Source organism: Gavia stellata, chromosome 25, assembly GCF_030936135.1.
Source record: "Gavia stellata isolate bGavSte3 chromosome 25, bGavSte3.hap2, whole genome shotgun sequence".
Lineage (NCBI taxonomy): Eukaryota > Metazoa > Chordata > Aves > Gaviiformes > Gaviidae > Gavia > Gavia stellata.
The window spans coordinates 7,068,726-7,093,555 of record NC_082618.1 but is presented as its reverse complement, the minus strand read 5'-3'; the positions used below and the strand labels follow the sequence as shown (position 1 = coordinate 7,093,555).

The following is a 24,830-nucleotide window of genomic DNA, read 5'->3' as shown; positions in this document are numbered from 1 at the left end:
GCGTGTCGGTGATGGCGCTACCAGTGGAGGAGTGGCGGCTCTGCGCCGCCCGGCGCTGGGCCGCGCTGGAGCCGGCGCTGCGGGAACGATTGGCGGCGGCGTCGCTGCACGACACGCTGCGCCTGGGCTGCGGCCTCCTCCGGTAAGCGACGGGGCGAGGCGGGGCGGGATGGTGGCGGGCGGGATGCGGAGCTGACCCCCGTGTCCCCCAGGCCCGAAGCGGAGGCGACGGCTCTGCGGCGGTTGTGCCGTCGGGTGCGCACGGGCAAGGAGCCGGCGGCCGCGCGCTTCTACCGGGAGGAGGGAAACCGGCTGTTCGGCCGCCGCCATTACGGTGCCGCCGCGAGGCTCTACTCGCAGGTAGGTGGGGCGGGGGCAGCCCTGGGGCGGGCCCCTCACGGCCCGGGGCCTCCGGCTCCGGCTCCCGGTGAGGGATCCGGCGGGCCCAGCCTGAGGGGCGGCTCCCGTGAGGGGGTCCCCGGGGAGGGCGGACCCGCAGCCCCGCGCTGAGAGGGTCCCGTTGAGGGCCCCCCCCCTGAGGCAGCAGCTCTCTGGTCTCCGCAGGCGGCGTCCCACGAGCTCCCCGGCAGCCCCGAGGTGTCCGTCTGCTTCGCCAACCGCTCCGCTGCCCTCTTCCACCTCGGGCACTTCGAGGTAAGCGGTGGTGGGGCGGCGGGACCCACGGCAGCCCGCTCCCCGAGCTGCTGGGTGCCCCGAGCAAGTCTGCACGCCCAGAGAGCGGCCTGAGGCCTCCCGTGAGGCAGGACAGGGGACTGGGGCGAGGCAGAGCCCAAGCGGCATCTGAGGTGTTACTGCACAGTGTTTGCACTTGGGGTTCAGGTGGGTGCTTCTGCAAACCTTATTTTATTGCAAACCCTGCAATAACAACTGTTTGGTTGTTAGAACAAGAAACTGTAGATCAGATGTGCTTCTGATGCATCAATACTTTCTGAAGGGTTCCTCCTTTCCTTCTTGTTCCACATCAGCAGGCTTTATTTGGCCGGCAGCTTGGCTATGCACATGAAATTTACTGATTAACATAGTCTTATTAAAATATTCTGCATCTTAGAAGGAAGAAAAGACCACGAGTCTCAGCCATGGTCAAATACATTTGAAAGGCCTTGTCTTTGTTTCTAGGTTTGTTTGGAAGATATTGCCAGGGCTGAAAGTCATGGCTATCCAGACAGGCTGCTGCCCAAGGTCTTGCTGCGGAAAGCTGAATGTCTGCTGTGTTTGGGGAGGTTACAGGCTGCAGCAGACGCCCTCAGTGTGGTGGAGAATAAAATTGCTATGGATGGGATCATGACTAGTCCTACACACCAGACACTGCTAAAAAAGTTAAGTCAACTGAAAATCAAAGTATGTGAGAAGGAGAGCTGTCCAGAGCCTGCACGAGAAGCACATGGTGACATTCAAAGAAAGTCGGAGATCTGGGAAGAGAATGAGAGTATTTCAGGCGCATCCTCGTCTTTGAGCTTGAATTTTGATATAGAGAGAGGACGTCACTTGGTGGCCTCCCAGGACATCCTTCCAGGACAGAGCCTGTTGAAAGAAGAGGCCTTTGTAAGCGTGCTCTGCCCTGGGGAGAGCCTTCTTCTGCAGGACAGCAGCGAAACAGTGTGGGATACTCGAGTCACTAATGCAGATCTTTATTGCCACCGTTGTCTGAGGCAGCTCTTAGCCTCGGTGCCTTGCCGTGGGTGCAGTTACGCAAAGTACTGCAGCCAAAACTGTGCAGACGTGGCATGGGAGCAGTACCACAGGACAGAGTGCTCCCTGGGAGCACTGCTTCTCACGTTAGGGATCTTCTGCCATGTTGCCTTGAGGGCTGTTCTACTGGCGGGATTTGCAGAGGTTAGCAGGCTGGTGGAATGGTCCCAAGATGGTGACAAGGACCTTCATAACCCTGAAGCAAGATGGAAACATCTCAGTGAGGCACCAGATACAAGAGCTGGTACCAGAGGTATCCCTGGTTGTAACGACAATGGTCAGTACCAGAGTTCTTACCAAGCTGTCTTCAACCTTTTGCCACATGCTGAGAAGCATAGCCCTGAACATAAGTTCCTTTGCATGCTGAGTGTAGTAGCTATATGCAAACAGCTGCAAGAAGCTGGCCTAGAGGCTGCTGTTTTGAATCAAGAATCATCTGAGAAGTGGTCCAAACCAAAGACATGTGAAAAAACATCGGGTGAATTGTCTCCAGAGCTGAAGACTATGGCAGAAGCGATGCTGAGGCATGTGTTGCAGCTGCAATGTAATGCACAAGCAATCACTGTAATGCAGGAGTCAGGTAAGATAAAAACTTTTAAGCCCTTCTCTGTTGTCGTTGCTCATCTAGCTTGTGTGAAGAGATTGAATTATCAGTTGTAAAAAGCTCCCATTGCAAATGGGAATGACTTGCTTAAAATGTAATGGCCTGTCCCATGCTAGCCTGTTCTTTGGTGCACATGTAGAGGGTATTTAGCTATTATTTATTGCAGCAGAATACCAGAAACCTGCCTACTGCTATCTGCAATTGGTCACAGAGCCCATTGCATAAGTTGCGTGGGTTACTGAGCATTCATTCTCAACCTACTTGTTTTTCCTCTCTCTTTAGGGCCTGGAGATGGTGCTGTTGTAAATAAGAAGCCTGTGCGCCTGGCAACAGCCTTCTTTCCTGTCCTCAGCCTTCTGAACCATTCATGCTGTCCCAATATCAGTGTGTCATTTAGTGGGACAGCTGCCACTGTCAGGGCATCACAGCCAATCCCAAGCGGCCAAGAGATTTTCCATTGCTATGGTAAGTATTAACTCTCTGTTTGTCTCAAGGCATAGACACCCTTTCACCTCAACTTGGCATGCTAACTGATCGCTATTAATATCATAATTCCCAGTATAATGTTGTTAGAGTCTTTGCTTATGTATAAGCTTTGGTCAAAGATATCAACGCAAGAGTTTATCTCCTGAGCCCACTGTTACATTTTCAGTCTCCAGTTATGTCCTCTCCAAAATATGATATATTTAGTCTCGATTAAAACAAAGATAGATTAAGTTTGATGTTAAGAAATGTACCTGTTTAGTGATTTCTACCCTTGCCATCCCTTTGCAGGGCCTCACCAATGTAGAATGAGGGTTGCTGAGAGACAACAGCTTCTCAGTCAGTATTTCTTTGAGTGTCGCTGTCAGGCATGCCTTGATGAGTTAGAGTCTGATGTCAAGAGTGTGGTGTCCGTGAGAAACTCATTCTGCTGCCCTAACTGCCGGGCTTCCATGCAGGTAGTTATGATTGTATAACTTACCAGGATGTGTAATGTTTGGGTCTCTGGGAGATTCAAGAGTTAAAGACCCGAGTTCATGACCTCTGCTCAGAAGGCAGAAGCCCCTGTAGAGTCAAGACAGTATCTCACTGTTCTTAGCAGCTTCCTTGTAATGTTCTTGTATGTCAGTCTTCCAGCATTATAGGAAAAATAATGCCTTTAATAGCAAGTTAAAATCCCTTTGAACTTGCTGAGGGAACCTTAAAATATCAGACTGGGGGAAGGGGGATATTTAGGAAAGAAAATGGAGGCCTGGAAGATGCACATAGAGGGGCTGTTTGTAGTGAGAGTCACACTCTCTGCAGTTCACAGGATGTAAATGAAAACATCTAGTGTGGATTAGATGAGGAGGAGTCAACATAGTACATATTTTGTATGAACAGTAGTTATGTACCACATGACCCTGCTTTGGCCTAACCTATAGCTTGCATAGTCATGGCTATTCCTGGAAGTTTCTCATAAAATCAAATAAGCTAATAACAATTAATAAGCAAGTCACTTTGTTTAATGAATGCAACTGAGAAACTATTTAGCATCTCTCTAACATAATACAGAGATAATGGAGATGGAAAGTAAGCTTTTGAGTTGAACGTGAGCAGGAATGATCACAGGGATGATTTCCACAGGGGGAAGACATGCTTTGTTGTTCAAATGAAGCTTGTACAATCTCAGTCAGCAGAGAGAGCCTGTCACGGCGTTTACTGGACCTTCAGCAACAAATCAAGAAAGCACTAGAACTGTTAAGAGACAGGAAAGCTGGTAAGGCTCTCCTTTCTGCTTTAAGGTCAGCAGCTAATGAGTACACATCAGGAGACGTAGTTATAGCCATGAGATGGCACTGTTGCTTATGCAGTTGGGGTCTTTGGGCATACAGCCTGGTGTCCCTGGGGACTTGAGCTTTAGGGTTTTTATACCCCTGATCCAGGTGTAAATCTAAGTCACACGTTGTTCCATAGTAACTAAAAGAACTCAGGGTAACACTGGAGTTACGCATTCCCAGGCCTTGCTTTCCTGGAGTGAGTCTGGCCAACACTGCGTTAGATTAACCAGGGTTGCAGATGAAGTCGATGTTGAATCCTAACCAAATCCAAATCTAGCTATGTAAGACACAAAGATGAGATGGGACTGATTTTATTTCATGGGTCATGGAAAGCTGGAGACTGGCCAGTAGGATGAATTTTATACCCTGTTTTGTTATAGATCAGGCTATCAAAATGCTCCTGAAGTGTCAGATGGATGCTGGAAACTTCTTGTCTCCAGAGCATTTGCTGATGGGAGAGATGGAGGATCATCTGGCACAGGTCTATGCTACTCTTGGTATGGCATTGTCTTCTCAATCTTTAGTTTTCTGAACTTTGAATTTAACATCACTAGCCTTCTCTCTGGCTCGCCCTTTCACTTTTCTCCTGTTGCATTTCTCTAGTTTTGACAGCAGGGCGCTCAGAAAGACTACTTTAGCCAAAACTGCATTCCCAGCAGTCAGTGAACAATAATGTGATCTCATGTTCTAGATTCCCTGTCCTGGTTCTGAGGTCAGCAGCCTCCCAAGAATGCTGTGGACACAGTTCATCACATTTTGCATAATGCTGTCAGATTCTTAATGTGGCAGTAGCTCTAGAAAGTATTTATTCATGACTAATTTTTGGGTTTGGTTTGGTTTTTTCCATCAGGGAAGTGGCAAGATGCAGCCAGACACCTGGAGAGGAGTATTGAGATTGTGGAAATGCATCATGGGCCATCAAGTGTAGAAATGGGTCATGAACTTTTCAAGCTGGCACAAATTCTCTTCAATGGGTAAATTTGCTTTCATTCTCTGTCCCTTCTCTGTACCACTCCTGTGTGTCTGACACAATATCATGGCAGGTGGTCCTTGGCACCTTGCAGGGTGTCTTGCAGGACCCTGGGCAGTTTGGTACAGGTAAAAAAGTTGGCCATTACTCAAGTGCAAGTTCATTAACCCCATTGGGGTTAACTTATACCTTATGACTCTCTTTTGGCCCGTTTCTGTGCTTTATGCCTGTCTATTCTTTTCTCCTTCCTGGCTCCATTTATTCCCTGTCTAACTGTTTTATTTTGACAACTAGTCACCCTTGGTGTTTACACCTCAGTTGTACAATATTTCTGACATATTTTCAGAGAAGGAGATAAAATCCCCTTGCTCTATTTTGGCCCTCTTTTGGCAAGCAAATACCTTGACTGCTTCAGCAAATCTAACAACACCTCCCTTTAACGGAATGAATTTTAGCGGGAGCTGTAGTGTTGAAGTAGTGAGTACCTATACTCAAAGATAATGTTTTAAGTTTTTGTCCATCTCCTTGCCTTTTTTCACCCCCGTCCTCCCTTTGCAGCTGAAGTGCAAACTATTTGCCTGGTGCTGAAATGCCGTGGAAGGTAGGATCTGTACCCATGAACAGGTTTAGGCTTTTATTGGGGAGGGGTTGAAGGTTCTGGAAGTCAAGGGAGCTGAATTAAGTATTTTGTATACTCTATTCTTATTCTCTTCCTTTTGCAGATTTGCAGTTTCTGAAGCTCTGAGCACGATTGAAAGAGCAGAGGAGATTTTGTCAGTGCACTGTGGTCCTGAGAGTACTCAGATCCAGGAACTGCAAGACATGAAGACCTGTCTGTTAGAGCTTCCCAGAAGCATCCTTCAGAGGACTTAATTTCCCTGTCAAAGGAAGCTGCAATGTGATCTTTCATCAAAGCTAAGTTTCATGTGGTAAGGTAGTAACGTAGTACAAGCTGGAAAATCATATGTAACAACAACTTGAATGAAATCTGCAATGCTCTTCAGTGAGACTGTTGTAAATAAAATGACCAATTCTAACATGAGGGTTCTGTGTGTGGTACGGTGGGAATAGATGCTGTAGTATAATTTCTGCATGTGGGTTTGAAGCAGATGTTTGAGATGCCGTGTGTATGCGTGTGTTTCTAGAAATGTGAATCTCCCATGTCTGGTACCCTGATGCTTATGAACATGCAGTCATCCAGACCACACAGCCTTTTATTTCTAGTGCTATGAAGCACTTTTCTTGCCAGTGTGAAACTTAAATGGTTGGAATGGGTGAGGCAGCAGGCTGGAAGTGCAAACTTACAAGCTCTAAGAGGGGGCACTGCAGAACTTGGAGGGCTACCAGCGCAGACCTGTCAGTCATGAGGGATTCAGTATAAACAACCGGTGTCAGATTGGAAGACAGGATAGGGAAAAATGCAGTATACACCAGATGACGCTTGCATATAGGACACAGAACTGCATTATGGCTCATCTGCGGAAAATGGGAGTGTGAAGGCATATGACATAGGCAGACAATCTTTCAAGGGAGAATACTGGGGCTTGCTCAGATTAATAGCAAAAGCTCTTTTATTGCAGCATGAAGGCATAAGATTTGCAAGTTGTGTCTTTGTGCAGCAGAGCAGGGAGACAATATTCCTCCCAATACCACCCTTTCCATTTGGGCCCTACCATTGCAGATTATTGTGGAGGGATCTAAACACTCCTGGGATCCAGGATCTTGCCAATGAAGAGCAGGGTTCCAGTGGTATCATCTCGCAGTACAAGAAGGAAAGGTCTGTCCACATGATATTCTATAGGGAAGGTCAGACGAGCAGCATTCACCCCAGGATTTGGTGTGGATCTTTCCCCATCTTCACTAAGCTCCAGAATTGCCTTGTGTTGCACATGAGATAGCTTAATAGGTTTGGCAGAGATCTTGGTAAAATCAGGTGATGTGAAAAGTGATTGGAGCCCTGGAGGAAAGAAAGAAAATTCCATTAGCTGAAAGCATAGGTTGCAGGTGGGGGAGCAGTACTGCTAATGCTGTGATCCAGGAGGGCATGTAGCTGCTCTGATAGAGTTTATTGGGGGTAACAGGGAGAATAAGCTTACATCTGTTTGTACTGAGCTTCTCCCTCTCAATCTCAGAAGCGTTGTATGAGCTTGGTGGAAAGATGTGATAAAAAGTTGAGGAATCCTGGACCAGGGTGATTTACTTGCTGGTGAAATCTCTACAGACTGAGAGCAGGACCTAACTAATAACCCACCAGCTTCATATTCTTCTGAGAGCAGGAAGCAACTCGCCCACTGCTTTGAGCCCTGGCAGTCTGTAGAGGATGTGTGATGTACATACTTGTCTCCTTTAGTGTGCTGCCAAGTGCCTCTTCATAGTTCAGCTTTAGTTTGGGCAAGCTTAGCACAGCATGGACTGTCTTCAGCTCCTTGTCTACATCGTGGACAAACTCAGAAGTAAGGCTTTCCTCAATCAGAGTCATATTCTGGGTCACCTTCGTAGGCAGGAAGAACATGGCACTGATTCCCTCTGTCAATGGCAGCTGGGCAATCTGGAAGGCCAGTTATAAATAAGAAAGGGTCACATTAATAAGAAACGGTTTCACCCGTCTCATACCAGGCACAGGCCTGAATCTCGACTGCCTGGTCAACCTTTCCAGTTAATATTTGGTCGTCTTCCCTGTTTGCTTTTATTGGACATGATGCTTTCTGACCCCTCTGGCGCTCAGGCTTTCATCAGCCCATGCTGCACTCTTTCTGCTATTACATGGCCAGTGCTCTCTCTCACCTGTTGAATCCTGTAGTGAAGTGCAGTATTGCCTTGGGGGATTCTCAGCTGGAACACCTTTGAGCTCATGCTACAGTGAAAGATTTGTTGAAAGAGGTAGAGATGAAAAAGTTTTGAGGAGTGTGCCCTTCCCTTCTTGCCCGACTTCAGGTCAAGCAATACAGGCTAGCTGGACCTGTGCATTATTTAAATTCTGGACTGCTTGTCACAAAGCGAATGTAGAAGTAGGATATTCTAAGAATCGACGTACTGCCTTTTGAAATAGGGATTGCAAAACTAGCCTGATGGGAGGAGCAAGGCTGTCTTCTGGAATGGGTTAACAGGTAAGTGTAGCTGAGCCTGTTCCTCAGTATGTTTAGGAGATCTTGTGCAATATTTGCTCTCTGACCTTGCAGTTGAGTTCTGAATCAAAACCATATCGCAGTATGGCTTTGGGGTCTGACATCATGGACACCTTCACAGTTCTGTCCTCATCCAGATGGAAGTCCTTCAGGGCAGTCTTCTTGGTGTCAAACTTGGTTTTCCATGTCCCTATTTTTTAAAAGATAAAATGGAGGATTTTCTGGAATAATAGTATATGAAACTGGGCTTGTATCTGTGGCCGAGTAATCTTGCACTTTATATATACAGTATTTGTGTATTTAAGAGTTGAGGCATAACTGAATGATGATAGAGATGGAAATAGACTGATTGGAGCTACTTATTTGCTGCCACTCTTTGGCCCCTCCTTTTCATCTGAAATTGGCTAAATGGGAAATAAAAAAATCAAGCCAGTGTATGGGTGGAGTAGCTATTGGGAAGTTGATGTCTACTTATGTAATTACAAAACTATTTTAAAGGGTAACAATTGTGTCAATGCACATAAAGTGCTTCTCTCCCCACCCTTTATTTTGCTCCTTGTCTCTAAGCAATGATTCTCCAGGATACTGGCTTACAGCATGTTCTAGAACAGCTCTCTGGTATTTCCCTCCATTCCCTCTGCAGTGGTAAAAAGGCTCAATACACTCCTTAAGCTGTGCCTTCCCTAAATGGTCATATTCTGTCTCTTGCCATGGAGTTTTGTGAACTTAAACTTTCTTCTCTGGTCTCTTACTGCAAACAGGTCAAGATTCAGCTTCCCAAGAGTAATAATCCTTCCCTCAAGGACTATTTCTGTTCAGGTAGCATGCATTTTTTCCTCTTCCCTAAACATTCTCAAACACTTTCTTCTTATACTCTGTCTCTTTGGCAGTCTGTTTGCTCTATTGGAAGTGAGAGCATTCCCTCACATCTCTTCTAACAAATGCTTAATAGACCCTTTCTGTAACCAAGTATGCAACATTCTTACCCTTGAAGTAAGCAGCCCCAGCAAGGAGAATACTGACATCGGTGGGCATGTCCTTCATAAACCGCATAATCCTTCCCTTTGTCTGCTGTCGTACCCAGTTGTTGATTTCTTGGAGGTCTAACTGGGTATTGCCACTTAGTGCCCTCAGACGCATCTTGTAGGACTTCTCTAGTTGGCTGTGAAAACCAGGCTTCACTCTCAGTCCTGGAACAAAAACATTGATGTTGCAGCTAGCTCCCTTATCAAAACAATCTCAAAGCAGCAGATTGCAATCCAAAGCCCAGCAGCAGTTCTCTCATAAAACATCTGTGGCTGTGTGTATACAGAAACCTGCTTTGAAGAACAGTGAAGGCACATGGAGGAAACTGATCCAAATCCTATAGCCACCCATGCTGGAGTATGGGATAACTCTCTTCTGAAAAGTAAAGAATGGAGATAAGAACAGAAGGCTTGGAGACAGCTATTCCTACATCAGTCTTTCTTCTTTCTCCAGGTTGCTTTATGAGTACAGCTTACTCAACCTATGGGATTCTTGGAACCAGCAGGTTCCAAAAGATGGCTCTTAGCTTTCTCAGCAGATGTTTATTGCATGCCAAAAGCAGACATTTCAAGTAGTTTTGCAAGGAATTAAACAAAGGAATATGGCTGAATGCTATCACAAATAGAAAATGTGATTTGTGATTCCTGGAAGTTAGCAACACCTGCCAGAAAACCTAGAGCGAAGGCAAAATTCTCAGCAAGTTTCTTCTAGGTCTTCTGTGTGTTAGCTGCTCTGTCACCAGTGTCTTTGTGTGCATAAGTCTGGTCTTTTATTTATGTGCACACAAACTTTGCAGGCTTTTTCTGGAGCAGCAACAGCATTCCATGCACTGTCTGTGTCCTGGCTCAACAGTATGTCAGAGCCAAAGCTGTTAGTGCAATGTTATTCAGTGTGCTCTACCTGCTGCTAATTATTTAGGTAAAATTTGATAGAGGGGAAGAAGGACTTTTACTTTTCTCCAAGATGATACGGGAGGCACTTTTCATGCTTTTCTCTGGTCCAATCACGCTGGTCAGTAGGTCCTTGTAAGTGTTGTGGACCTCAGCTTTGTTAAGCAGATCATAGAAGAGAGCACGAGAAATCACATCTTCTGTTCGTTCTCCAGCCCCTGCCAACAAGAAGGACAACAGTATGAGGGAAGGCCTGTCAAGCCAAACAGCGCGTGAGGAAAAGGGGCAAGAACTCACCAAGTGAGAGACCAGAAAGTGCAGTAGCCAGGCTGAATGGAGACAGTAGCACATTGGCAGTGGCTGTCCGGCTAGATTGCTGACGGTACAGGTCATAGCCAAAGTTGGAGACTGCAGCTGCCAGCTTGTTTACGGGGCTCTTATAGAATGGATCTTCCTCTTCAACTTCACCAGTGTTAGCTCCATCAGCGGTGGCAGAGTTCTAGCAGGTACAGGGAGCGCTTTGGTTAGACTTGCAGTTTACAAGGGCAGGTACAGTTGTGATAAACATTTCAAAGGCAGAAACTCTCCTATGATCTACAGAAATACTGGCTTAATCTTACTGATAGAGTGTAGGAACAGTTTAAAGTGTCCCAGTAAAGCCAAAGGCAGCACTCAGATTGGAATCCACTATTTCTGCCTCACGGTCATCCCCTGATGTAACTACTGTGGTTTTATCTAGGTAAAGCAGGAGTTAGTCTCGTTATGTTGCTAAATAAAATCCTAGTAACTTAGGAGGGTAGTGCTTAATCCTTCTGTAAGATTCTCTAAAATTAAATTACCCGCTCCAAGTATCTCTCCCTCGCTCTCTGCTGTTGTCTGCTACTCACCTGCTCCGTAGCTGAGTTCTGGGATCTGCTTGGGACAGTTAAGAGACCCAGGAAAAGGAGAACCACTGGAATCTGCATGCCTGAACCTACAGAGTAAGAATACGACAGAGGTAGTTGGAGCAACCGAGCAAATAGATCCCTACCACTACTGTTCATTGTACCTGGTTGTGACAGGAGCTGCAGTGACACATGCTGCTGCTTGTCCTTCCCGATTGTGAAACAAACACTTCATGTTAGCTGGGTTTTCTTCTTCTCTAGTTTGAAGTATTCAGCCAGCCTGGCCCCAATGACTTTGAAATTGGGCAAGCGCACATGCCTGAGTGTGCCTGAGCAAAAAAGCAGATGTGTGTGGCCCAAACCACACTGATGCTGGCAGTTACTGGGTGCCAAGGTCCAGAAAAGCACTAAATCATATCTTCTGAGTTTTAGACTTTAAAAATTCAACACTTCAGCATTTATAAAAAGTCGTAAATGCATATTGCTGAATGGGGCAGAAGATGAAACTGACTGGTTACTGCTCTGCTATACAAATTATCTGCCTCAAGCAGTAGTTCGTCATGTTTCTTGTGTCTGCATGTACCTGGAAGGCTGTACAGCCTATATGAATCCTTTGCTTCTTATTTGCAATTTGATAAAGTAAAAGTAGAAAAGCTTTCTTAAAAGACAGTAAGGAAAGGGGCTGCGAGTAAATACCTAATGCTAGGCCAGATCTAGAGAAGAGGTGAAAGACAGAGTTTGGCTTATTCAACATTTTTAATGGGGGTGGGAGAAAAGTACCAAACTCCACAAAGCTTATAAGCTTGTTCCTTCTGTGGAATCCGCTTTTAATCACTCCAGTATTGGCGTATGTGGCCCTTCCAGACAGATCTGTCTGGTCCAAAGGGCAGTGTGTAACCCGGGGTTTCACTGTGGGTAAATCAGAGCTACTGCAGAAGTGTCATGCCCCCGAGAGCAGACGCCACTGAGGCTGGTCTGAAGCAATGTTTATATAGATTCCCAGAAATTAAAGGAAGAGGGTTGTATTTAACTAACCCCTGTGATCTAGGCATCCAGTGAAGTAGGAGAAAGAACATGTGTTTCAGATTAACTTCAGCTATAAAGAAAACACGCCTGCTGGTAGAAATACAACTTAAAGCCACGTGGCTACAACAGCCCCAGTTCAGGACCCAGTGTGTTCAGGCAGAGGTTTTACTTCAGTGAAAGAGAGTTCACTGTTTCCCTTTCCTGGCAAAACCCTTTTCTTCTGGAGGTAGTTCTGCCTTGGAGAAAAAGGTGTCACAGTGGAGGTTTTAAGTTTTCATCTATGTTTAGGCAGTGTAACACAGAGTGGTACCCTCTTTTCCCTGTGCACTGGCATCCTGTGACCTGCTGCTATCCTAGCTGCCGAGTAGATGAGGTATTCCGGTGCATAAGATGTGTATTAAGAGGATTTACTATACTGGAACAAACCAATGTGTTTGGTGGTATGATAGTGGATATGATGTTGGGATCGCTCATATCATTGCAGAGTTTTACAATGAATAAGCATCATGCTGAAAGACAGATGACACAAGCCCTGCATGAGTCTAAGTTAAACAGGTCTTAGCGAGGGCTTTGGGAGGATGCCTGCACCAAGCAGTACTCTTGCATGCTGAGCGGAAGATGTTTGGCCCAGTCTAGTTTAGAGATGAAGGTTTTCCATGGAGCATAACCTTTTCTCTGAAAAAAAAAAAATAATAATCTCAACACAACCTCTGCTTCCAACTACACTGAGCTCCCAGGAGCATGAGAGCGGAGATTGGTTTTGCAGATTTGTATTGTTTTTGCCAGTACTGTCACCAGCTTCATATTTCTCAAACTTTGCCAAAAAGCAATTTCCATTTTAGAAAGACAAAGCCTTTTGCGTTTGAATTGGCCTGAACATCTGGATTCTATTTGCATGTCTCTTAGCACACAGCCAAAAATGCAGAGAGAAGAATTTGGTTGGAGCAGAGGTGGGATGGTTTCAGGCATGATACTAAAATTTGTGGCTGCCTTTAAAGAGAAAAGAAGGAGCAACAGCATGCAGCATGGGATGTTACAGTCAGGAAGGTACAGGAAGAAAACTTTGAGAAATGAGCTGAGAAGGAACTTTGTGCCTGGGAGTTGTCTATTTGTGAAGGCCTGCAGGTGCAAAGGAAACATTTTGCTTTCCATCTATAGCGGTACAAGTCTCACATCATTTATAAATGCTTCTGATTTTAGGGGTGCTATGAAACATCACCCACGAGTTCAGACTGCTCACATGTGATCGCTCCACCCCACAGCACTAACTCCTTCTGAAGCATCTGGCAACCACTAGCTCTAGAAGATTTGGCTATCACTAAAATTGTTACCGTCGCAAAGAAAAAGCTTATTCCCAGCTGCAACACAGATGCTCGAAAGGCAGAAAACCACCCCGGTTCCCAGGCACAGTTCAGCCCGGAGGCGAAGAGGTGCCCCAGGATGCTGGTGGCTCCCCACCCTTGGTGAGATCTCTCATTTGGTGGGAATCCCACCCTTAAACACCTGCAGAAGAACCGTTCTTCCCGCTTCCCAGGTCCTCCGAGAGCTCCCCAGCCTCAGCCCCTGCCCTCTGCTCCCCTCGCCGCTGGCAGGGAGCAAGGGTGAGCTGCCCCTTACCTCGGGCTCCTCTCGTCGCAGGCTCCCAGCGGGTGCGAGTCGGGGACAGTGTGGGTTTGCTGCAGCCACATCTGCTTTTTGCTGCTTCCCCCAGCCCAGCCTTCGGCAGGCTTCAGGTTACAGCTTCCCAGGGCTCTCTTAAAGTGCTCTGTTCCCATTTTCCGCTGCTGACACCCTCCCGCAGAACTGCACTAACTTTTTAACCCTGCCTTCCAAAACAAATGTGCTCCCTGTGATAAGGGCAGTCTAGCGGGTAAAGCGCAGGTTGGAGAGGCAAATGCTCCCTGCCCTGTTTCAGCAAGTCTTTGCCGTATGTCACATGAGGGAATTTCTTCTGTCTCAGAGGTATGGTTAATGCAGCAGTGTTCAATGGATTTACGGATATATGTCCAAGATTTAATGAAGAGACTTGTAAAGTGGAAGCAGGATTCTGTTGCTGTTTAAAGCAGTTAAGGGGTTCTATCCAGTGATAGTTACTAGTTAACAAGGAATTTTTAACATAACTGGCTTAAAGTTTCTGGCCGAAGAGACTAAAAAAACAAGGACTATTGGTAAAAAAAGATGAATTAACAGAATGTTGTAGGAGCTTACAGAATGATAAATGATCTGGAGAAGGGAAAGGGGCAGAGGAGTTTCATTATTTTTTGCAACAGAAGACTCTAGGGGAGCACCCATCAGTGCACATTTAAATCAAGAGAGTGTATTTTTAATAAGTATTAAATTGTAAACTCATTGTAACTAAATAATGCAGAAGATGAAAGATACATAGATTTGGGGGGAAAAAACCAATCCAAACCAAATTAGTGGAAGACGGGTCCACTGAAGGCTAACAATGGTCAGATGTAACGTCAGACTCAGCAGCTGTGTGATACAACCAGAGAACAGTTGTTTTTCCTTGTCCCTAGTCATTCTTGGCTTTTTTTTCCCCAGTCATTTGTTACTGGCTACTGGGAGAGCCAGGATACTGGGCTAACTGGACACTTAGCTAGCCTGATCCAGGGCAGCTGTTTGTCTACTTGGAAATGCCAAAGGTAAATTGTAGCCAGTAATGTCAGTGCCCCCAGCCTAGACTTGCATTGGGACATCTCCTTTTTGGGCTGCCAGCCTCACCGCTGACAGGTAATGAGGAGGATGCTGGCACTGAGCTCGTACAGTCCCTCAGCAAAGAGGAAAGGATGGTTTTAAAGAAGCATTAGCTGCTGGTTTTGCAAGCCGGAAAAGCAAATCAGGTCGTCTGCCCGGTGATTAGTCAGTGCTTCAAAGGTGACCCTTTCTAACGAGTAACAGATCTGCTCTCAACTGCTTCTCAGCTTGCTCTGTGAGAGGTTGTCTGCAGAGGGATGTTTGTACTTGTTAGTCTTCCGTGGTCGGCCGAAGTATGGGGGTGTTGGCTGTGGAGATGTCTTCTGGTGGTTTTCATCTTTTTTTGATACCTTAGTTGTGGTATTAAAATGCCCTTTATGGAAGGACCACGAGAGAAGTTTTTACATCTCGTCTGTATCTTCCAGTGAAAGCCCATCTGTTTAAATACAGGTTTGGTTTTAAACCATTGAAATCGGAGTGGCAGTTGTATAGAATGTTATTACAGACCAAAAGCAAGCTTTATTCCTGTAGGTGAAGGGTATCCCTTAAACGGTGTATTATATGTTCATACAAATTTGCTCTAGTAAGGAAAAAATACATGTAGTATTAAAGATATTAAGACTTATTTGATATTCTCCGCCAGTGGTGCAGATGAGCTATAGAGCAGATGTCCTGTGCTAGTCATGTCTTTTCAGAACAGATCTCAGTCAAAATGAAAGCTTAGCAATGCAAAGTGGAAATTCCTGAGCAGAAACATTAATACTACTTTGCATTTTACAAACTGCCTCTTCTGGAGAGTCGATGGAGTGAAAAAGAGTCTTAAGGTTGGTGTAACTGATAATTTGTTGAGCAAAGCACAGTCATGGAGGGCTGCTGTACTGTCAAATAAGATGAAATTAATAGTTTGACAAGAATAGCTTGGAGGAGGAGGGATGGCAGAAAGATGGAAAAATAAGAAGTAAGAACCAAGCTGTTCAGGAAACTGAGAATGAGGGGAAAAAAACTTTATAAAGGGGGGGAGCTGGAGGACAGAGGCATGAAAAAGAAGACTTGCACCTCAAATTTTGCACAGGTTGCAGTGCAACAGGCTGGAATTCAGGGAGGTTAGCTGAGCTTGCAGTAGCCAAAGTAAGACTTACCTAAGGCATGGGATGGTATTTCTGAATGTTAGGAACAAATCTGTATAAATAAATAAGCTAAAATGTTCCCTGTGGGCTAGAGCTATGCCCTCATAGTAGGGCTGAATTCTTGTGGGTTTACTTGTTAAAATTACATAGCCCCATAATTACACCCTCTTTTTGAAGGGTACGTGTCATTGCATTGGTTAGAGGGGTAGACATTATCTTTAGCTGTTCTTCCCCTTTTAGACTGCAAGAAATGTGTAATTGCAGGTTTGAGCCAGGACTTTTTATTCCCCAAAGTTTCCTGCATCCCCGAAATTCATGGTTAGTGAGTCAGTCCTTCTCTTATTCCAGCAGATGGTGCAGACTATTCAGGGACGGAGGCTCCCAGAAGCATTCTGCTCCTTCCTTTGAGGGAAGGCAGACTTCCCGAGTGAGGAAAACACAACCAGAAGGATGGCTCTTGTGCTCCGTAGCTGCTGTTTCGCAAAAACAGAGCACCATCATTTTCACCCAGAAGCTGAGGGAGTTTGGAAGCAGGATCTACTATGGACAGCAGTTGTTTTGTGCAGAAATAGCTGCAGCATGGCAGGCTACAGTGAGTTAGACTAATATTTTTAAGTGGTAGGATGGCTTGGTTGGGTGGAAGGTTCCCAAGATTCTCTCATGGTAGCTTATTTCAGACGTGCACTGCTACCTCTGAACAAGGACCCAGGGAGCTGTGCCCATCAAAAGTGATGTGCCCAGACAAAAGTGAAGCTGTAACGGGACATTGCGTTTTGCCAAAACAGGGCAAAAGCAGTGACATTCAGCTACAGGCATCAAAACCTGCCCCTCCTTCCCCCGGAAGCTGTCCCAACCATCCATAGCATTGTGCCGTGGAGCCAGGGGTATCCCAGTAGAAGAACAAATCACAGATAACAGATGCCAGATCAGAACCTTTGAAGTTCCTAGTAGATACCAGCAGTGGTCAGGTTTTGCCCAAGAGAAGGGTTAAGGACTGTCACATCCCTGCTTATCACTGCATTGCTGCTCACAGTCAAAATATCCTCCTGTCCCTATGCCACTGAGCTCATGCCCTGATTCAAGGAATTCTGCCCATTTCACAAAGCCAGCCCTGACCCAGTGAGTGTTCCCTGCACACTCTGCGGATGAGATGCCCAAAGCTTATTGGAGTCGGTCCTTAGACAATCTTTACAGATTAGTCATTTCACCTCACAGCCCCTGTTGTCCTCTGTGATGAGGTGTAACAAAAAGCAGATCCTTTGCAAGAGCTCCTCCTATCTTTCCATCTGTCACACCCAGACTTTTTTCCTCCCAATCTTTGCAATTATTCAAGTTGCGTGCCTTTTTCCTTTCTCTGTTGGGTCTTTCAATGCAACACCTTAAACAAATACATTCTGCTTTACTCTTTATTATTCTGCCAACATAAAAATTACTAAAAAACACTTTATAAAATATGTCTCGAAAAATCTAGCATTACCCAAGAACCTAGAGTTTCCCAGGAAAAGGTCTGGAGATAAGGATCTAAAGGGGTTTCCCACTGCAGACCCTCCCACATCAGATCCCAATAGCCAAGGAGTGGGAAAAGGGAATCTTTGAAAAGAGCTTGTGCCTGGAAATGGCTGTGACGCATCCTAGAGAAGACAACTGGTTACTAGTCCAGTTGATCTAGAGGTCGTTTTCTAGGTGGGTACAGACAATTTTCAGAGGAGAACTTTGAGGGAGACATGTTCACAGGAACTGCGGAAGGAAGAGCCATATTAATATCTCTGGCTGTTGTCCAAGCTGCCAGATGCTAATGATGATTCCAGGCTACAGGGGACTCTAATAAGAGCTTAATAAAGACTCTAGTAAGAGTCTGGGGACAAGGAAGTCTCCCTTCCAGGACTGAGAGCCCTGGAAGGGAAATGCAGGCAGAGCAAGCTTTTCAGGTTCAACAGAGGGGAACCCCAGCCTGGAGAAGCTCATCAAGGCTGTAATGGGCTATCCCAGGACTGGTCTCTAGGGATCTGTAAAGGAAAACAGCAAGGGATTGCCTCCTGTGGCCTCAGAGGGAGGTCTCCAAGGACAGGAGGCCTCTCTTAGCTGGTCCAAAGGGTCAGGTAGCAGTCCCAGAACGCTTAGGCTCTGCTCCTCTCCTATTTGGGCATGGGGTTTGACTCATTGACATCTGTTGCTTCACGTGAGTCCCGTGGCTCTTTTATCTGGGGAGCAGCATTGGGGTTAGGGTTCTGGACACTGCCTATAAAAAGTGGGATGCCTGTTTCATCTTCAAAGATAATGAAGACAAAGGGCCGGTCAAGGTTGAAGGCAGAGCCCGAGCGTGAAATCGCGACACTGGTGGCAGCAGATGCTTCCACCCCATCTTCTTTAAGCTCCAGGGTAGACTGATGCTGTATACTGGATACGAAGAGAGGCTCATCTGTGATCTTCTGGAGATTTGGGCTTGTGAACAGCTCCTGGAGGCCTGCAGAGAAATGAGACTAAGTTAACCTTTCCCAGTTGGTGCCACCAGCTCTGATTTTTCTCAAAGCTTTCTGAAGAAAGCAATTCCTTAATCTGTTCCTGCATGTGTTATCCACCATGGAGGACTGGAGAACTGGCAGGCAACAGAAACAAAAGCTGCAGTCCAGCCAGGTTCCCCAGTCCCTCTCTGTATGAAGACAGGGTGCCAAAATCAGAATAGTTTTCACAAGCTTTGTCCACATCTTTTAGAATAGTAGTATAAGAACTTAAAGCCTTCCTGAAAAAGCAGCAGCAAGTCTGAAGGCTCTTTCTTGCTAGGCTGGAAACACTTTCGCAGCTGATACTGTTTTTTTAAGCAATTCTGCAAAACAAAGTGAACTCTCAATTTATTCTCATCTGGAAATGCAGTGCATGGTGTTTTATTTCAGTAAGCTCTCAGTTCCAGGTTTTGTGATCTGCATTCTCTCTGTTGGCAGTTTCTATGTCCTGGACACTATGTTAAATGACAAAGTAAGAGATAAAGGTTGACGCATGGGAGGAAGTTGGTCTTGGCTACAAATAGGGGAATAGGAAGAACTTGTAAAGATGGTGAGGAACTGTGAATGCTGCCTTCTCTATAGTATCATCTTGTTGGAGCAAAACATTTGGTGCTAGGCAAGCAAAGAGTAAGGAGGAGGAGAGGAATAAGAGATGAAAGAGTTTGGATGTTATCTGGAGCAAGCTGTGAGACACAGCTTCAGAAACAAGGATGGCAGTTTTTAGTGTCAGCGAACAGATGCCATATAGATTGATCAGCTTCACTTACTCTGTGCAAATCCTGTTAGAGGCCTTACCCATTTGACTGAGAACCTTGTTGAGTTCCAGCTGGTAGTCCAATTTTATTTTGGGGATCTTCACTGTGGTGGGTACCTCTTTGGGGAAAAGCCTGCATAGTTGTTCATAAGGGAAGTTCTCCAGCACACGAGAGGTATTCCAAGTATACTGGTTTGGTACAATGACCACAAAACTCATGTTACTCTTAAAGGGAAACTTGGCCACCTGGAAATAAAACCAGCCAGAAAATTTATGGAAGAGGAAGGCAAGTCCAGAAAGTGATGCTTTTAATTTAGTCTTTTTCTAATTGGTCTACAGAGCCAGTCTAGCTATCGGACGAAAACAGCCTGGTGGGAAGGAGGTATCTGATTTCTTCAGAGGAGAATGTTTGTTGGAATAACAGCATTAGATTTTAGTATTTACAGAATCACAGAATCACTATGGTTGGAAAAGACCTGTAAGATCATCAAGTCCAACCATCAACTAACACCACCATGCCCACTAAACCATGTCCCACAATGCCTCGTCCACACATTCCTTGAACACCTCCACTGAGGGTGACTCTACCACTTCCCTGGGCTGCTTATTCCAGAGTTTCACCACTCTCTCAGTAAAGAAATTTTTCCTGATATCCAGCCACTGACTGGTAAAGATTGAACACATGGCAGAGTGGAAGCCCACATGCACAAGCATTGTACCCACTCTGGCAGTAGCTGTATTCTGAAGGGCTCCAACAGTACGTTGTCTGAGGGAATTCCTTTCCATATTTCCTCATTTATCTTTAACTCAGGGCTTTAAAACTCCATTAATTCCCACTTAGTGGGAATATCTCTTTGTGGTTTCTCCTAGAGATTGAGAGTGAAGGCTCAACATTCTTGCTAGAAGCAAGGACAAAGGGTGCTTATTAAATTTTTGTGTGCTATGCCTGTTAAAAGACATTTGTTTTTTTGGAGAGAACACTTGCAGTCAGTAACATACCAACTGGAAATACCAATCAAAACTTGCAGTGCTCCTAATAGAGCCCTACCTGAATGTCCTGGGACTCCAGTGTAAACCAGCTCAGGGAGTACTTATGGGCTTTCATCATCTCGACTGGGACCATGAACTCATTGTCAAGGTGGAATACATCTGGCCCAGTGAAGCTAGCATCAAACTTATTCCTCCAAAATCCTATCAAAATAAAAGTTTAGACATCAACAAAGTTAAATTTGGGTTGGAAAACAGAAACTGTGGAGCCGACACTCCTCCTATCATGAGTTCTCCAACAAGGCAGATAGTGACCAGGCAAGTAGAAATACAGCGAAGAGAAGTCAGTACTAAGGCTCGAAGAGCCCTAACAGCGGGAAGCTCTTATCTTCCAGAGAGGGACTACGGAATAACAAAAAGAACAAGGGTTAATCCTCATGCCTCAGCGTGGGAGATTACTGAAGGCTATGAAGATAAAGTAATGGATGTTTGCGCTTTGAAAAATGAAGAGTATTGCCTTTGTGCTGTGTAAGTGAAATAGTGCTCCAAGACCACGCTAACACATTTGCAGATTTACACTGGAAGTAAGTGTTTGGTCTGTGTTTCGATGCACAACCCTCAGGGAATTAAAAGGGGAAGATGAGCCTGACCACTGTGCTGTAGTCAAAAAGAAATCCACAGAAGCTGCCTCCAAGCTCCGTGGTTGGTGTGTAGTGAGTTGCATGTGACCTGGTTAAGTGACGTGCTGCTGTCTGGGATCCTGAACCAGGAGGCAAAAATACTGCAGGTTCCACCTGCTGCATTCTGGCTCTGCTGTCAGGTAACTTTTTTAGCACATGTGAAGCAGATGGGAATCATTACTGTAAAGAAATCTAAGCAAGAGGAACAGCAGATGTACAAGAAAAGAACAAGCAGATTGACTAGCAGGAAGCAACGAAAGGAGATGCCATTCAGCTACAGCACTTGCAGAAAACTAGATTTCTAACTATTCCTCTTGAAAAGTAACGCCTGTGGAACTCACCATGGAAATGGATTGCACTGAGCAAGAGCATCACTGTGTTTTCAGGGAGCTGCTGTAGGAAGGTGGGTATTTGCCCATTCGTTGCTTCCTTTACCCACTTGTTTATGGCTACGAGGTCATCCTCACTGATCCCGGAAAGGGTCATGGGCTTTGCCCTGTAGAATTTTTCTGAATCCTCCAGGAACTTCTCTTTCACCTCAAATCCTGGCAGAGGGGAAGAATTCTACATGAAGTCATCAGACATTGAAAAAATTTGTTCAGTGGCTCAGCCAGTGGCATGACACTCCCCAGGAGGAGTGCTTAGGGAAACAGAGATGTCTCCCAGTATGGCAGCACTCTTCCATCACTCTCTGTCACCGAGAGTTTTATTCTACACCAGTATGCCCCCCCTGCCAGCTCTCACCTTTCTGCAGGTACAGACACGATGCAAGGCTGAGGGTGGATTCTGCGAGCCTTCTGCTAAGTGTGCCCAGCATGTGGTGGAGACAGGGCACCGACTCTAGATGCATCACCTCCAGCAAATGCTTCTCTGTCTGATTTGCTGCTCCTAAAAACCAAAGTCAAATTCCTGTTAGGTCATGCCCATGTAGTGGAAAACAGGGACGTTACTCTAGCTGCTTCCTGTTAGAACCGTACTGTGCCTTACAAAAGAGGTTGGAGAAACCTGAGAATAGGAGCCTCAGCAGGGCCACGGAGGGCAGCTTCAATGGTAATCGTACCTAATTAGAGCTGCAGGAGTAAGATTAAGTGGAAGGTGCCGTGTTTAATCTTTGCATTTTGCACATTGGTTCCTAGTGCCTCCAGGAGGGGGTACAGGGAAGGGCAGGAAACGGTGCTTTTGTAATGAAGACGTTACCCAGTGCCAGGTGAGACAAGGCGAGGACGATGCTAAGGGGTGACAGGATCACATTGGTTCTGTTGGACTCCAGCTGGACCTCTTTCAGGAGATCGATACTGAATCTCATCAAGCCACGTGCTAGCCTCTGGCTCTTCTTCCAAGTCATCTCACAGCTTGTATCTTCAGCCTCTCCCTCCTCTTCAGAAGAGACAATTTCCGCAGATGGTTGCTGGTCATGACAGCCCCCAGCCCCAGCTATGGCTTCCTTTTCTGGGTTCCAGTCTTTCCTCATGCCTGGCGGGGTGGTGGTGAAAGGTAACATGGGTTCATCAGTCTCCTGGAAGTTGTCATAGATGAAGTCTGCCAGCTCTGCATTCGGCAGGGTTGGGATGGCTCCCAGCAGAGCAGACTGTACGACTCCAGCACTTTTCATGTCCTGGGGAGAAATGAGAAGGATAGCACTGAGAAAGCAGCAGCAGGGCGCTACCTTCCCTCTTGGGTGTTACTGCACACCTAAATGGGTTGGGAAAACTCTCCAGCTTCTCTGCTTTGGTGGTGTATTTGCCTCACTTTGCCTTTTAACCTTGAAGTTAAAAGCACCGCAATGAGTATGGAAAACAGAAGGTCTTGTATCCTGGGAAAACGGACTGAGTGAGGGTCTTGCAGCGGTTCCTCTTCCACTTGCCCTCAGGGCCTGCCCCAGGCAAACGAGCCCAACAGGCACGCTTTGAGGGCAAGAACCACCACCTGCTCAGCACGTCCTGCGCCTTCACTGTTTATAGATCCATCGTCCTCAACCTTGATTTCACCACCTCCTCTCACATACTTTAGGACTGCTGATCTGCCTCATGCATCGGTCAGCACCCTCTACTGCTGTCACAGCCTTGATCCATTTTGGCTCAAACCCTCCTCCAGGCATCTGTCTCTTCTTGACTTGTCTGTTCTATTCCATCCCTTTTCTCTCCAACTTCCTCATTTTGCAGTTTTCTAAGCTTTAGCCTATAGCACTGCTGCTACTGTCCTCACATTTGTACGGTCTTAAACACATGCTTTTTTCCTCAGCTCTCTCTGTTCCCACCGGCATCCGGATGACATTCCTCTACTGCAGGAGCACTGCACTGTCAGAGCCAGACTTGATGGGCAGCATCAGCTATGGGTCTTTCTCCCTGTCACCCTCATAGCTAGTTGTTTTCCTCATCTTCCCTTATCAACCAGAAATTAAATAATCCACCTGCCACTCCCTGTACACATCAGCTACTGATGTTTACTCCATACGCTGCCCAGTTATTTAGGCTGGAACTTCCAACGCCAAGGAGCACAGCGTTGGCAGCAGCAGCGAGTGAGGTGGGGAGGGAATCCTGCACAAAGATGGACTTTCTCATTGCCTGGACTCATCCTATCTCAGGACAAACTGGAAAACCACTGCAAACACTACAGCATGACTTCAGTCCCCTTGCGTGGAACCAGTTGTTGCTTACCTTCAGCTCCCCATCTTTGTCTAAGAAGAGACGCTTTTGCTCAATGACATACGCCGAAGAAAACTGTAGGGGGGAAAAAAAAAAAACCAACAAAGAAACAAAGTCAGGTCCCAGATAATTTCCTCTGAATTTCCAGAGTCAGTCTTCTCTGCTCCCACTCCTAACACATTCCCGTGGGGCCAGGTCAGAGACCGGCACCAGCCTGGCTGTAGCAGTCCCTGCGTGGCTACAGCACGGGCAGGGCTTTAGGATGCAGACGCAGAGGTGGTGGGGTCCACCGTGGGGAGGTGGAAGTGGGCAGGAGTTGGGAGAGACTGCAAATGCTGGATTTGTTTAGAAAGGGACCAGGTCAGAAGGTACAAAATAATGTATCCTCTAAAGAGCGAGCAGTGCGGTTTTGCAATCTCAGATCTGACAGGGATCCAGATTTAAAAAAGGGGGTGGGGGGGAAGCTGTTATTAAACAACCTCCTGTTAACCCCTGAAGGTCACGGTCACTAAATACAGTTGAAGCCAAGTTTCCAAATATTTTCTACAGAAATTCACTTGAATAATGAGAATGTCCACAGCTATTTTAGCTGGGAAAAAGAAAACTAGAAACCTTGCTGCACTGGGGCACAGGCTAGCCCCATAGCAGAGAAGCAGTGTCCTCCACCACTCTGCCTTCCAGGGCTTCTCACGCAGAAGCATCAGGTGGTATTTGCCCCGTGGTCTGGTGCAGGAGAGCCACCTCGCTCCCCTTGCCCTTTGCCGGCTGGGGAGAGGGCTGTGCTCGCACCGCAGAGGCCCCCACCATCGCTGGAGTGAAGCGACTTACTTACCCTTTGGTGACTGTGCAGAGCAGATAGGCAGAGCAGCCACAGACCCCAGAGGAACACCATATTTCTGGAACAGAAGGACCAGCCGAGAGAGAAGTTACTTCCAGCTGCCTGGCAGCAGCAAGCTGAGCCTATTCAGGTCTACAGGGAGAAAATTATCAACCTGGCCAAACAGGTTGGCGCAGGAGCTTGCAGAAAGCAGGGAGAGGAACAATGCTGCAAAGAAACAACACAGGACTCCCGGGTCCGACGCCAAGGCAGCGAAATCAGAGAGGAACAGGGACCCGCGCCGGACCAGAGCTGTAACCACAGCCAGGCTCCTACATGACACTCTCCTGCTTGGATCCTGCGTTTCTGACCCCATCGCCCTCATTTCTCTGGATTACAAATGGTATTTCCCTAATCAGTCCTGCGCGGACTGTGCCTCTGGAAGAAGACAAGAGCCTCTGCTCCTTTCCTGTGCAAACCACCAAGGTATGGGCACAGCATCCTCAGCTGTGCCCTGGGCTCTTGGGAGAAGGGGTACTAACCTGCCTCAGAGGGGCTGCAGGCACTCAGCAAGTGCTGTCT

The 24,830-nt window shown here is 46.4% G+C and overlaps 3 protein-coding genes across 3 annotated transcripts; 1 reads left to right on the top strand and 2 right to left on the bottom strand.

The window, feature by feature from the left end:
* The first annotated feature begins 11 nt into the window (after window positions 1-11).
* Window positions 12-6,095, top strand: SMYD4 (SET and MYND domain containing 4). The gene is made up of 10 exons (XM_059829367.1): window positions 12-142; window positions 213-360; window positions 565-654; window positions 1,138-2,290; window positions 2,597-2,779; window positions 3,089-3,255; window positions 3,923-4,055; window positions 4,497-4,613; window positions 4,967-5,090; window positions 5,809-6,095. Exons 1-10 carry the CDS (start codon window positions 12-14, stop codon window positions 5,957-5,959), a joined length of 2,397 nt encoding a protein of 798 aa, XP_059685350.1. The 3' UTR covers window positions 5,960-6,095.
* A 543-nt stretch (window positions 6,096-6,638) lies between these two features.
* Window positions 6,639-13,729, bottom strand: SERPINF1 (serpin family F member 1). The gene is made up of 8 exons (XM_009821885.2): window positions 13,655-13,729; window positions 11,015-11,100; window positions 10,425-10,626; window positions 10,190-10,345; window positions 9,198-9,401; window positions 8,259-8,401; window positions 7,424-7,634; window positions 6,639-7,043 (listed from the first exon to the last, which is right to left on the bottom strand). The coding sequence occupies exons 2-8, from the start codon at window positions 11,090-11,092 to the stop codon at window positions 6,784-6,786; spliced, it is 1,254 nt and encodes a 417-aa protein (XP_009820187.1). The 5' UTR covers window positions 11,093-11,100; window positions 13,655-13,729; the 3' UTR covers window positions 6,639-6,783.
* A 3,538-nt stretch (window positions 13,730-17,267) lies between these two features.
* Window positions 17,268-24,830, bottom strand: SERPINF2 (serpin family F member 2). Its single transcript, XM_009821884.2, has 9 exons — window positions 24,791-24,830; window positions 24,264-24,327; window positions 23,444-23,506; window positions 21,984-22,401; window positions 21,531-21,674; window positions 21,128-21,331; window positions 20,168-20,310; window positions 19,161-19,365; window positions 17,268-18,328 (listed from the first exon to the last, which is right to left on the bottom strand). Exons 2-9 carry the CDS (start codon window positions 24,321-24,323, stop codon window positions 18,000-18,002), a joined length of 1,566 nt encoding a protein of 521 aa, XP_009820186.1. The 5' UTR covers window positions 24,324-24,327; window positions 24,791-24,830; the 3' UTR covers window positions 17,268-17,999.